Here is a 13,980-nt window from a genome sequence, read left to right on the forward strand (position 1 = left end):
CACACACATCATGCAGATTCCTCTCATTAGTACACAGTGTTTGTGCAGCTTCCTGCTATGTCTTTAGCTAAGGTAAACTGCACTAACTCTAAGCCTTTAGCACTGCAGGAAAAGAAACGTGTATCCTTTTAAACCCCCACTCCTGAGATTTAACAACTTAATCGATGTTAATAAGTAACCACACAGACAAGACAACTGGGTTGTAACCCGCTACACACAGACAAAACTGTATGCACAAACCTCTCTTAACAGTCCATTGAAGATGCATCATCGTTGTTAATGTCTATAATTATTTTTATTTGGCCGACAACAGGTCGCTTAATTTAACTGAAAATGTCACTTGACTGACAATTGGTCACATAACAATCAAAATGTTGTCAGTGTTGGAAAGAGATCATGTGTGTACAGTATGCAATAAAAGCAACATGCAACAAGTAATGAACTCGTTTGTGTGTAGAGCTATTGGCCAGAAGTGACTGAAAGGTTGATCATGCTATTAGACTCACATTATTTTGTTCTTTCTGGCTGGCATATTTTATGATTAACTCAGCGGCCCAAGTGAATTAAATGGCATGTGTACCAGTGTTGGGTGGTTGACTTTGATGAGCTGATGACATACCTTTCACCTGTTTGAATGCTTGCTGCAGTCCTTTTAGGACAACCACAAAATAACAAAATTTGTACAAGAAATTGTCCGTGCTGTCCGCTGCTACTATTGGACTCAAGGTGTGCCACAAAAAATCCACTGTAAGTCAGCTTCCAATTTCTTTGCAACTCAGTGAGACTTACTTCCTAAACTTTATACTTTATATTTCAGAGTATAATACCAAAGAGCTGTGTGACAGTAACCAGCAGTCACATAAGACAATCTTAGTTAACACTGTGACTCCTAAAATAAAATTTCAGAAAGTACTGAGAAAAATATTGTCTTGAACGGCACAAAGCAAACCTCCATTGTGTAATTAGACCCACGTGATACATTAAACCTACAAGTATGACCCCAGGAATTTCTATACAATGGGGTTTATATACTTTAGATTCAAAAGAAAAGAAATCCAACATACACAGCATGGGCAAATACGTAGGATACGGATGAACGATTGAATCCTGTACATCAATCCAATCTGGACACCTCAGTCTTCTCAAACTATACACTGATTTCAAAACTCCCATTTCTTTCTAAAAATATTGAAAAATCCTTTTAACTCGTGGAGCATTGTGTGGCCATTAAAGGTACTGCTCTGGAGTGGTTTATGTCCTACCTGTTCAACAGGAGCTTCTCTGTCAGCCTTGATGACACCATTTCCTTGTGGAATACCCCAGGGATCAATTCTTAGGATGATCTTATTATCCCTGTACATGCTCCTCATAGGCCACATTTTTAGGAAGTACGGTGAAGTACTTAGGGGTGTAACAGTACGCACAAGTCACGGTTTGGTGTGAGGGTCACGGTTCGGTAAGGTTTGGTACAACGGGAAAAAAGCAACAAAAACTCACACATGCATAAAACTAGCTTTTTTCATTTATTTTGAACAGACACCAATTGACTGAAACAAACTAAAAACCACCTCCTGTTATAAAATTAAAAAATAAAAGTAAGAAAATAGACATATCGGGGTGATGCCGTCTTATGTGCATTAGTCAACGTGTTTCCAGCAATGTACCGCAGCTCCGCGAAACATCGTCGGTAGACTGTACTTGTCGGGTCCACCACTCGCGTAGAACTATTCTTCTGTAGCCTTTTCATCACATGTAGCATAATAAGAGGCAGAATTGGTCTAATTCTGCGAGTCTGAAATGTTAATGTGGTGTAGACAGAAAAATAGACGCTCAGGCGGAGAGGAAGCGTTTTTTGCATTTTGACTGAAAACGCCCGTTCTTCACTTAATATTGAACTGCAATATAAATAATGTTAGCTGGCAGCTTTTAGGCTCATTACCGTGACACTGGGGGACGAATACAAATACCGTTACACTCCTAGTACTTAGTAGTAATGACTCCAACTGCCTAAAACCACTCCTGGACCACTCAAGGATATTAAAGATTGGATGGCCTTAAATTTCTTCAATTTCTATAGAGTAAAACTGAGGTTATGACATTTGGACCTTGTGGTGCCTGAGTTCCCTCCTCCAATATGTGAAGTCCTCAGTTTAAAAACCTGGGTGTGATTATGGACGGTAATTTTAAATTGGAGAAACAGATCAATACAGTAGTCAACTCCATTTTTTTCCTGGTGAGGCTTCTTTTTAAAGTCAAGTCTTTCACGTCTTTTAAAGATTTTGAAAGGGTTACCCATGTTTTTGATCCCAGCTCATCTTGACTCCTGTAATGCCCTCTATACTGATGTTAGCCAAACCTCTCTATCACACTTGCAGTTGATGCAGTACGCTGCAGCTAGTGTTTTAAGAATGCACAAACGAGATCACATCTCTCCTGTCCTGGCCCCCAGTACGTAAGATTGATTTTAAGATTTTAGTGTTATAAATCACTGAATGGTCTGCCTCCAACATATCTCTGTGATCTCCTACAACCACACGTCCCATTAAGGTCCCTCAGGTCTGCTGAAAACTGTCTGCTGGTTGTCCCTATCAACATGGCAAAAGCACAGGGGAGATCGTTCTTCAGCTGCAGCCCCGGACTCTGAAACAGTTTGCCTCAGCATATTAGGCAGGCCGAGCTACTGTCTGTTTTTAAATCCCTTCTCATCAAGCTCATTTTTATTCTTTGGCATTTCATTCAGTTTGAGAGCTGGTCTTTTTATAGTGAGTTTTTATTGTGTTTTAATCTAGTATCTTTATTTATTTTTACCTCTTCCTCTTCATTGTCTTTGTTTTCATGTTGACTATGTGTTTATATATTTTATTTACTGCTACATGCCTTGACTACTCTGTTCGGCACTTTAATCTAATCGACATTGACATTTGCATTAAAAAGCACTGCATTTAACCAACCTCCTTCACTGGAACATTTGAAGAACTGACGTGTGTCTAAATGCAGAGATACTATATGCCAAGTGTATATCAAATCTAAATCTCTCAATCTACACTCTTAATATCATTTGCCACTTGTGAGCAGATGCTATAATATGACATAATCAGTTTAGTAGTGTAATAACTGACACATCTGGAGCAGTAGGCAGAAGACCTTTTAAACACAAACTTAGGACCTAAAGGACCCACATCTTTCAAGGCCTGCATTTTTGAAAACTGAAAATTCAACAAAGCATTAGAGATTATGTCAAAATATCAGTTATAGGAGGCAAGACTCAACAGTTTTAGATGGACAGGGGGCAAATTTAACACTTAGTCACCTGTTTATCTAAAATAAAAATTTAACCTAAACTTCAGGGTTTAGAAGGCAGTGGTTTCACACAAGGTTTTCACATCAGAGAGCCTGCGTCCATACAGAAATGATATGGGTTTAGTTGGGGTAAAGCTCGGATTGTCATGGTACAGAATAGAGCCCTTGACTTTTTAACTCCAACTGAGCAGCAGAAGGTTACTTGAAAGTCCTGACTTGAAGTCAGACTGGGCAGGAGTGGAAAGGTTTCTATTCCATTTCAGCCTTTAAGTACATGTGTGTAGTATTTGAAAACGCTTTGAGGTTACAGTTAAAAGTGTAAAAAACATCTCTCACATGGCACAAGGGCACTGTGAATGTTGAAACCTCTTATTAATCCATTTATCATCCAGAGTCCAGGTGTGAGTTTGCTAGCATGCTGGTGTGCTAATGGCTGTGTGGTTATGTATGAGTGTGTGTATAAGCGTTGCGTGTTATAAAGTGTGTTACCTTGCTGTCCACGACGAGGTTGCGAATGCAGCCGGTGAAGTGTTTGTGCTGAAGCTGAGGGTAGATGTAGGGGATGTCCTCGTTCACACCGCCGAGCTGGAGCACCTGACTCATGTTCAGGTGTCTAAAAACACAGAGGCACACATATATTTGTCAGTTACAGCTGACAGTTAGGGCCCAGAGTACACATAACAAACACAATTCATTTGCAGTTAATTTGGATGCAGTGGAATAAACTCTAAATCACTGTCATACCATCTTGTGTTTTAGTAAGCAGTTGCCTAATTATCCATCAGGTGCATTTATTGATCAATGTCAATCTGAAACAGGGCTTATAAGTATTTTAAAAGTGAAACAAAATCTCAAACGAAACACCCTATCAAGACTAGCCTTTACAGCAATGCGATACTCAGCGCGAATAACAAAAACTATAAGTGAGCATGTAACTAAGGCTTTGACTAATTAAATAGCTAAGCACTGCTACCCAATTGACACTACAGAAGACAATTGGGCTGACAGATACTCGGGAGGGTGCATCAGGAGCCAGCTCTTATAATTGACCCTTGAGAGGAAGCCTCATCTCTTTTGTGAGACCATCACAGCGTACTTCACTAACCTAGACTGGAATCTGCAATCATTTGCATGAACCGTAAAACAGAAGGACTTCTGCACAGTCTTGAAATTCAACTCGCACTTGAGATGAACAATGTTATCACTTAGTTCATATAGATATAGTTGCTCTCTACGCTGATAGCTAATTTTATTCCAGTCTTAAGAAAAAAAGTAAGAAACTAATTGTGATTTAACCACAACAAACTGTGCTGGGCAGGAGTCCAGAATGAAGAGAATAAGAATAAAAGTCTATTTGTTTTCTATTTGCACAATTTAAAAGTAAATACAAATTTAATCTCTACAGGTCTGTGTAGCACTTTTTTGAATCTGATCCAGTTGAATTGTAATAATCACGGAGCTACTAATCATTGGTAAACATTTCTGCAAAGAAATAAATGAGTTGGTTTGTTTTCTCACCAAACTTTTAATATCAAAAAATCTTTTGTGTATAACAGTGAATATTGTAGGAAGGCATTATATTTCTCTTTAAGTAAATGGTAAATGGTCTGGTATTTACACAGCGCTTTTCTATCTGTTGGTACTCAAAACAACCATTCGTTCACACAAGCACACACACTCACACACTAGCGCCAAGCACTGGGAACAACTGGAGGTTCAGTGTCTTGGACACTTCGGCATGTGGCGTGTTCCAGGGAACCACTAACCCTCTGGGTCACGGACAAGCCGCTCTACCTACTGAGCCATGGCCGCCCCCAAATATGACATATATGTTTGCGTTTTTAAATACAGGTAAACTAAACATATACATATAGGAATACATGTAACAAAAATACTAATATGCATGGACTTAGTAATTACTATTAGTAAATACACACTCAGGAAGCTTCCAAACAGACATGAACTTTGTTAAATGAATGCTGACATACCACAGCAAACAGAGTACAACCTAACACTTTTTAATTAAATAATATTTTTATAATCATTTTGCATCATATAATTAACTTCTGTTTCAGATGACCTGTCTGTCATTCCCGTCTTCATATTCACCAGCTGCCAATGTGTAACTATTTGGATACAACTTGACCTTGACATATACTATTCCCACGCTTGTCTTTCACAAACAGGGCTGTTCCTCTTCAAGTGTTTGTGTATACCTGTCAGTATTGGGAGTAACGCCTGTCACTTCACAGGAAGAGTGGTCTTCAGTGGTCAACCAGCTACCCAGGCCTTCCATTTCCATCACCGCCGCCCCTGAACATCGATCCAAGGTGAAACGTACTTCCTGACAAAGACAAATAAACAAGAGCATGTTGTAGAAGAGTCATGTTGGCAGAAAAATCAAATAAATGAATAAAGCTCCAATTACTCTGCATTACAATGTGTCTACTTCCTGCTATTTCTTTAGCCTAATATTTTAGCAGGCAAGACAACAACAAAAAAAACCTTACATCCCACTTGGTACAGTATGATGCACATTAGGCTGCAAATGTTGGGAATATGGCCCAATGCCTCATAGTTTCCAGAAAAATAGCACCAAAATCATCACAATTACTCAGGTGGATAACAACAGTATGCATATGCTAATGGATTTGCACATACAAAGTGCAAACTGCCATTTTTAATCTACTACGATAAACGCTTTCATATTTGCTGTCAAAACCTACAGGAAAAAAATCAAGTTAGTGTTATGTTTAATGAGTTATTTTTATTTATTTATTTATTTTAAAGTTGTAAATGAATCACATTGAATTACAACATACAGTATACCTGATTTGGAACATTACACATTTTTGCAATTTAAATAAAGCTAGTTATTCAATAATTGGGCAATATTAACATACTGGACCATACACTGATCAGGCATAACATTATGACCACCATTATGGGTTCAACCATCAAGGAGTGTCATTGCTATGGGGTGGGAATACATGGTGAATGGTCTGATCTAGGTGGGTGGTACATGTCAAAGTGACATCCACATGAATGCCGGGTCAAAAAATTAGCTAGTTAACACTAAAATCACTGCAGCACAGAACAGAGAAAAGACACAGAGTAGACGGTGTGTATGATCCGGAACAAATGAGAACTTTCTGGGCACGTCCAGCCACTGAGTCTCGACTAGTTGCCATTTCATCACAGGTCTAACATAAAGAGACAAAGTCAACCATTTGCGCAAGGAACATGAAAACTCTGTACAGCTGACTGCCAGGTTTGAACCCAGTGAAACTCTACGGTAAATCGATTATAGATAATGTGACAGTGCTGACCACTAGTCATGCCCAGAAAACTGATTTGTTGGACAAGGTACACCAATAACACCATCACATTTAGTATTCAAACCGCTTAAAGCTTTTAATTTGAATTCATCAACAAGAGGTACAGTGCAGTATAGGTAAGTGTTAATACAATAGACCAGGGGTCCTCAACTACATTTCCAAGGGCCTGAATTTTTCTCAGCAGACACTGTCAGGGCCAGGTGCTCTCATAAACTAAAATAAAATAAATACTGTATCCTAATATATTAGTAATATATATAGTCATATATTATTATTTGATATATTCATTTTCCTTCCAAATGTATGCTATTTTTTAGCTTTTGTCAGTGTTAACAGACTCATTTTACCTGTACTGCCACTAGGGGGCGATTGCGATATTTTAGGCTTCATATTTATGAGGCTGTCAACCGGTCCATCACGCACAACGTTGCATTTTTTGACTTGTCCCCAAGAGTATGATACACTGAAATTAAGACATTGGCCATCTATGTGCTCACCATGTTCAGATCAACATACCTGTAAAGCTGCTGTCTCAAAAATGAACTCTATAAAAAGGCAAGAGAGGAACCAACTGTTAACCCAGTCACTGGAGGACTGTTTGCTCATTAAGCCTGAAATTCAAAAAATAGTGTCAGAGGGGAAATGGAAATTTTAACCTGACGTGAGTATTTCAGTGTTGTGATTTTCTTGGTTTTACTTTAGTTGTATTTATTTGATCACAGGCTACATTAATTTGATGTAAAGAGCAACATTTCTAATAACTAAGGCCTGTCACTTCTATTTTTCATTTGTTTCTATTTGCTGATGTGCCACGCTTGCACTTGCCATGCTCTTCTCTGTTATGTTGACGGTTATTATTGAGACGCTGCAATTGTGCGCTATTGTGTGGGGAAAAAAGGCCAAGCAAGGACATCTGTGAAAAACGACGGTAGATAAAATGAGCACGTGAAACAATAAAAGAAATGTTAATTGAGAGCAACATGTTTATCATCATCTTTGACTGAAGGCACACACTACGTTCACTGCCATAGACTGTGGAAATATGGACGATGGAACAGTGAAGCCAAAGCAAGTAGAGCTCCTGGTGTCTGGCTGTAGTATAGGATATAAGCTCCACCTCCTCTATGTTAGTGGATGAGACTTGGGCCAAACTGAAACACTAAAATATATGTCAAATATAATCTTGATGCAGACTCCATTTTCTGATAAGTTTCTTTTTAGTTAGTTATTTGATCCATTTTGTGTGTGTATACACACACACAAGTTGCCATGCCAACCGCTCTGTGAAGCAGCCCCGCAGGACCGTGAGAGTTGGAAGAAAAGTAATGAAATAAGTACAGTGTATGATCCAACATGTCCTTGTAACTGGTAGAGGTAGAGCAGAGCACAGTATTAAATAAACAGAAATGTGAGTGAGTCTGGTGGAAGAGTGGGCAGGTCATCAATAACGTGACTCCATGATGCTCCACTCTCGGACCAAACTGCTCAGACTCAAAACTTGCAAGATGGCGCAGCTCGTATCCCCAGCAAAATAGCGTCAGTTTAGCCAGTGCAAGGAAGTGGGGACGAGTTGACCATATTTATATACAGTCTATGGTTAATACATACTGTAACTCTAACAATTTACAATTTACCTCAACAATTTACAGAAGTGTTTTACAATGTTCCAGACTCTGAAGTCAAGCAGGTTTACTTTTCTCTCTCTTTACTTTCAATGTTTCCTTAGGAAGTGCAACGAGATTGTTTGTTGGACCTCTTGTTTTCACAGTTTGCTGTTACATAATGATCATGTACTAGCTATAATGCTAGAAAAAAAACAAAAACACTCCTCATGGTTCTTGGCTGCTGAATCACGCAGTAAATCTGCAGACAGCAGCACTGTCCTTGCTGCTTTTCATCTCATGCTGTCACACAACCAGGTTGGATAAGCTGTTGCCGACTATTCAGGACAAATGAACAGATTCACATGTGATTCAGAATAATACCATTGTGATTCAGAATAATCCCTGTTGTAATAAAAGTCTCAGTGCATTCTAGCATTCAAGCAATTTGGTATAATGCTACATCATTGCCCAGAAATGCACTTGTTTGGCTGAACTCATTCTCAGCTTAGAGCAACTGCACTCTGTGTATATACTGCACATGCATCAACACGAAGCTGACCCTGAAGCAGTTTATTCCTTCAATTCAAAAGGAATTCAAGAAATAAAAAAATATAGAACCAAACTGCGATCGTTTTGTGAAATGAATGTGTTGTGCTGAAAGGAACAGTTTGGTAAAAGGCACAGATTGTGCACATATTTCAGCAGCAGCAAGCTTCCTGATGGCATGTCTTTCCTTACAGTGGTTACACTTACACTTAAGGGTTGTGTTTTTTGAATGGGGGTTTGGGGAAAAAATACAGGTGTTTTAGTAACCTGCTAAATTAAGCACTTATTAATTTAATGCTGACACCAGTGTAATTATACCATTTTAGATCTTACAGCAGCTTTTGATGGTGCTGGGTATGAAAAGGCTTTTATGTTGGAAAGGTGCTGATAAAAATCTGGCTCAGTCCTGTGAATTGCTGAAGTGGTTCTCAATGAGAAGAGTTTGTGACACTGGGTTGAAAGATGGCTGAGACACAGCTAGTCCTCCTGCTTTCAGGTGTGCTACGCTCACAGTGAGACTGTGAACCTCGAAGCTTTCAGGCTGGCTCATGACAAAGCCCCTAAATGTAGGATTGCCAAATGTCTTGTTGATATTTAAAATGATGAAATCTTCAAGCAACTGGTTATGTGTGAATTATTGAAAAGAAAAAGCTGCAGATGGATCTCAGTCAAGTGAAGATTAGCTTAATTTCACTTAAAATGATCCTGGGCAGAGAATGCCAAAGGACGGATATCGCATGTCATTCATCTCACTCTTACCACAATTATCTCCCTTTTCACTGTACAGTGCAGTATATTACAGTTTTATAATACCTAATCAGTATAATTGTATTAATTAGCCCTGCAAATAGGTGATATTTGGCATCTGTAATATGAAATAATTATGCATGCTTAGCTGTATAAGTTAATATTTCACAACAAAGGCAGGAATTATGAGTTGAATCACTCACACTTTTATACAGTTATTACCCCAATGCAGCAGGAGACCTTGTCCAGAAGGTCATGATTTTATTTATTTTTTGTTTTTTCTTATATATAAATGAACTAAGCCACGTGAGAAAAAAACAACTGCAATTCTGAGACAATGAGAGAAAATAAAACACAATCTTTGGTTACCATTCCCATTTTAAGATCCAAAGAATGATAATGCACAGATGGTACAGTTGTGTTGATGATCTGTTTATTACACCTTGTACAGTCCTCACTTCTACTGTATTTCTGCTTTAATAAATAAGATGCAAAAACTACCAGTAGCAAAGGCCAACAACCATTCTGCAACAACCACAGACTGTATATAAATATGGACAATGCGTCCTCACTTCCTTGTATTGGCCAAACTTTCATAACTTACATTCATAACTACCTACAGGTTGCATGAGGTGATGACAAACTGAGGCCAAAGTTATGGGTGGATGTTTAGCATCGGCAAGTGGACAAGCCAAAGCAGGTGCGGTTCAGCAGTACAACCATATTAGTGGTTTATTGGTTTCTTTTACCTCATGGACGAACACATTCAGAGGGCACTACCTCTACTTTACAGGTGATATCCGTGATATCTGCAGCCTCACATAACACACAGAGGTATTTACATAGCACCAGCTGAAAAGCACTAGTGGCAGCTCATAGATATCTACTTGCAAAATAGAAAGTTAGATCCTTTAATTGATTTCTTTGCACAATTAAGATTCAAGTTATTGCTAATGTGGGTATAAGACGGGTTAATTGGGTTGCTTGTGTGAATGGCCATTGTATATCTATTTAAAAGTTTAATTATAATACAGGAAAACAATTCTTGTCTCATTAAAAAAGATCCTATTTGTCTACCAATATAGCAGAGTGTGAAAATACTTAAATTTGATTTGCCAAATAAATGGAGGTTGGTGTTCAATGAATAAAGTGTCCCACCTTGCTGTTGCTGCGGACATCCAGCCGATGCCACCGCCTGTCTGCCACGTTCACGTTGCCTGGCAACTGTAGCACCACTGTGCCGGAGCCATGGTTGATTTTCAATGTGGGGGTCCCATCTATTAGCTCTAGATGGAGAAAGAGAAAGAGAAGTAGAGAGAGAAAGAGAGGGAAGACTAGTGAGGGTTGAGTTACTTTCCTTTAAACCATTACGATTTAAGAAACTAGTTCTGAGAGCTGCTATTTGAACACTTTCAGTTTATTGACAACCAAAACTTGGTGCTGGTATCCAAGTCTCTAAAACTGAACCCTATACCCTATGCCAAATAATTAAGTGGTGTATGAAGGGTCATACATTAAAGAGTGCACACTGCCAGTCTCTACATGGTGCATCACATTGCTAATGCTGTCTCTGTATATTAGTGATAATGAGGATTATTGTCCACAGGCTGCAGTGATGTGCTTTTTTTCTTCACATCTCATGGGAGTTAACAAACAACAGAAAATTAAGTTATTGCTTTCTATTTTCTGACTTACTCAAATGGGAAATTAAAAGTTAATGAAGTGGTTAGGTAGAGCTTGCACCATACGTAAGGTATTATGTCTACCAGTCAGCACTGGCCATCCATCATCATGCACAGTGAACTTGAAAAGTTCATGCCGATACATAACACTGAACACTAAGCATCCCAGTGTTTCTGCTCATATTGCTGTGACTGAAGAGACTTCTTACTTCCTGCTACAGTAGCTTACATCCAGAGACTGAATCAGAAGGTCTCACAACTCACAACTTGCTAGATGTCAATTTTTTTTGACTCAGTGGAACTAGGCCTCATTATGGTCTTCACTGAATTATTTTTAGTCCTCTTATAGTTCCCACAGAGAGTTCACATATCCTCCTGTCCATTTTTATGATTTCAAAAAGATAAAACTGACTTTATTTTTGTTCCTGTTGCTTTTGTTGCTCATGAAATGTTGTCACAGTTGCCTTGACTTATGCAGTCTATCTTTCTAGTGAGCTGGAGTCTTTCCTCACGACTACTTCGTGGTTGACCATTACTTAAACTTCTGTTGCACCTTTTTATCAGTTCACACTCTGAACACTACAAATGACAACAACTTCAAAAAATATTTTTGTCATTATATTTTGAAATTATGGCTTATGTCAGTTCTGCAGCAAGTCTCTGCTGGCTGTATTCAATTAAAAATAATAATAATAAGGGGTCACAAGTTCATGTTCGATTGTTCATGTTTCCAATTTTCCCAGAGACAATCTGAAGCTACACTCCCACACTCTTGCTGCCAGAATTAGGGAGCAACTTCCATGCTAGAGCATCTGTTTCAGTTTCATTTTGAAACTTCCCATTTGACACTTGCATGTTAACTCTTACAAAACGTGGGGGGTTCATAACTGCTAGAATTATATACAACCCCATGAAAGTTCTACTCTGACATTTTGTCTTCATGTCAGCTGAAATGTGAAGTCAAAAGAGGCTGACAAAAATAAAACCCCTGTCTTGCTGCTCATCAGTCAGTCAGTTGTGTGCATGACTTCAGCCGAGATTTCGTCATCTCTCTTGCTACACCTCATGCAATGTCACTCTGTCAATCAGCACTCCTTCATCCTATGTTTCTCTCTTTTACCTCCTGACTTCCTTCACTCTTTCATTAATATTCTCCCTGTAAGTGAGATTTTGCATTGTGCTGCTTTCAAATAATTCACCAGTGCTTTCTACTGACATTTTGCTTTTCATAGTGCCTCAGTGAAATACTGTTCATATCAGGCTTACTTTCGACATGTAGTGAGAATTTATTCTTAATATTCGTGCGTAATGCGACCTTCTCAACTGATTTCATGACATGGATCTCCCTGCATTGTCACCTTGAGCTAAATGAAATTAGGTGTTGTTGAGCACATGATAAGCTGCTCTTCTCTAATGGCCTTGTCAAGGCTGGGATGTGCTGTTGTGATGAATGCCCTATACTTCATTATACTGCCTCTCATACAGCTAAAAGAACGAAAAACATATACACAAGAAAAGCAAAAAGCCTATTTTTTTGCCTCTCAACTTTCATTCAATTACCTGGAAGCAGATTTAGATTTGACTTACTGTTGTACTTGAGGAATGATCCAATTAATTTTAATGTAGAGGCTGAGGCCAGACAATTGACTGAAAATACCAGATATATCAGTTCAACCCAAAGCTTCCAAATATCCAAAGGACATTTAGTGTCCAGTTTGTTTTTTAATCTTAATCTCACAGATATCAGTATTTCAACACTGTGGCAGCCAGAAATGTTGGAGCTGGTAACACAGTCACAGCCACAAAAGGCCTTTGCATAAACCCGGCAGAAAACAAAAATATCAGTGTGAAAAGTGTAACTGTGTATTTACCCCATTCACACTTTTATCACACATGAGTATGCCAGATGTAGGCACTTAAAACCACTTAAAAGGTGGACTGACCAACTGATCCGCCAGCACAACTAAGAAGCCTGCTTAGATTGACGTGACATTTCCCCAAGAGATGAAAACTGATTCAGGGGCCTGAAAGGAGTAATGCAGGGTGGAAGTGAAAGAGCGAGAAAGGAGTATAAGAAGGAATAGAGGTGACATGCAGGGGTACTGAAAGAGCCAACGGGACGGCAAGGAGGAAAAAAGAGCACAACTTTGAAGGACATGGTAAAAAGTAAAGGACAAACAAGAGTAGAAACTTTAAGAGGATAAATCAGGAGTAAATGTGAATTATCACGAAGCAGGGAAAAGGCAGAGTTAATGGCAGAAGACCAGGAGGATGATGGACAACAGGTGAAATGAAAAGAGGACCCAGAAAGCAGCAGTAAAGAAGTGAAGAAAAGATGTGGCCCTTTCACTTCAACAAAGGAGAGGGTGAGAATCTCACTTTATATTTGGGAATTCATCCTATTCATTTCTGCATTTCTTATAGTTTCAGGTGGCTTTAATCAAAGCTTGGATGTTTTTTTTTCCTTTTGTTTTGAGCCAAGCCTACTAAAGACTGATATAACTCCCAAAATCTGCAATGAAACCGAGATATATACGATTTTACCTAATAAGACATGAACGGTGCTCAATAAAAATATAACAGTACCCAATAATAAGCTGTTAACACCTTCACTGACTTTGTTTTGTTAACAAATAGCCAATGTATCTGTGCCATAGAAGTTGATTTACTTTTTTAGCAGAAGAAATTGAAAGGAGAATTTGACAGTGAAATGTTTGTGCCCTAAAGTTGGGAGAAAGTTAATGTATCCTCTCAGGGCACCAA

At 38.7% G+C, this 13,980-nt stretch overlaps 1 protein-coding gene across 1 annotated transcript in view; it reads right to left on the bottom strand.

Moving 5' to 3' along the window:
* Positions 1-13,980, bottom strand: part of LOC311485741 (neural-cadherin) — a gene marked incomplete at both ends in the record, with an annotated part of 265,222 nt that overhangs the window by 45,555 nt on the left and 205,687 nt on the right. Inside the window, 3 exons of the mRNA XM_084541334.1 lie at positions 3,790-3,913; positions 5,517-5,644; positions 10,694-10,821. Coding sequence (XP_084397460.1) covers positions 3,790-3,913; positions 5,517-5,644; positions 10,694-10,821 — 380 coding nt within the window. The remainder of the gene's footprint in view (positions 1-3,789; positions 3,914-5,516; positions 5,645-10,693; positions 10,822-13,980) is intronic.

This window comes from Chelon labrosus (genome assembly GCF_963514085.1).
Source record: "Chelon labrosus genome assembly, chromosome: 3".
Lineage (NCBI taxonomy): Eukaryota > Metazoa > Chordata > Actinopteri > Mugiliformes > Mugilidae > Chelon > Chelon labrosus.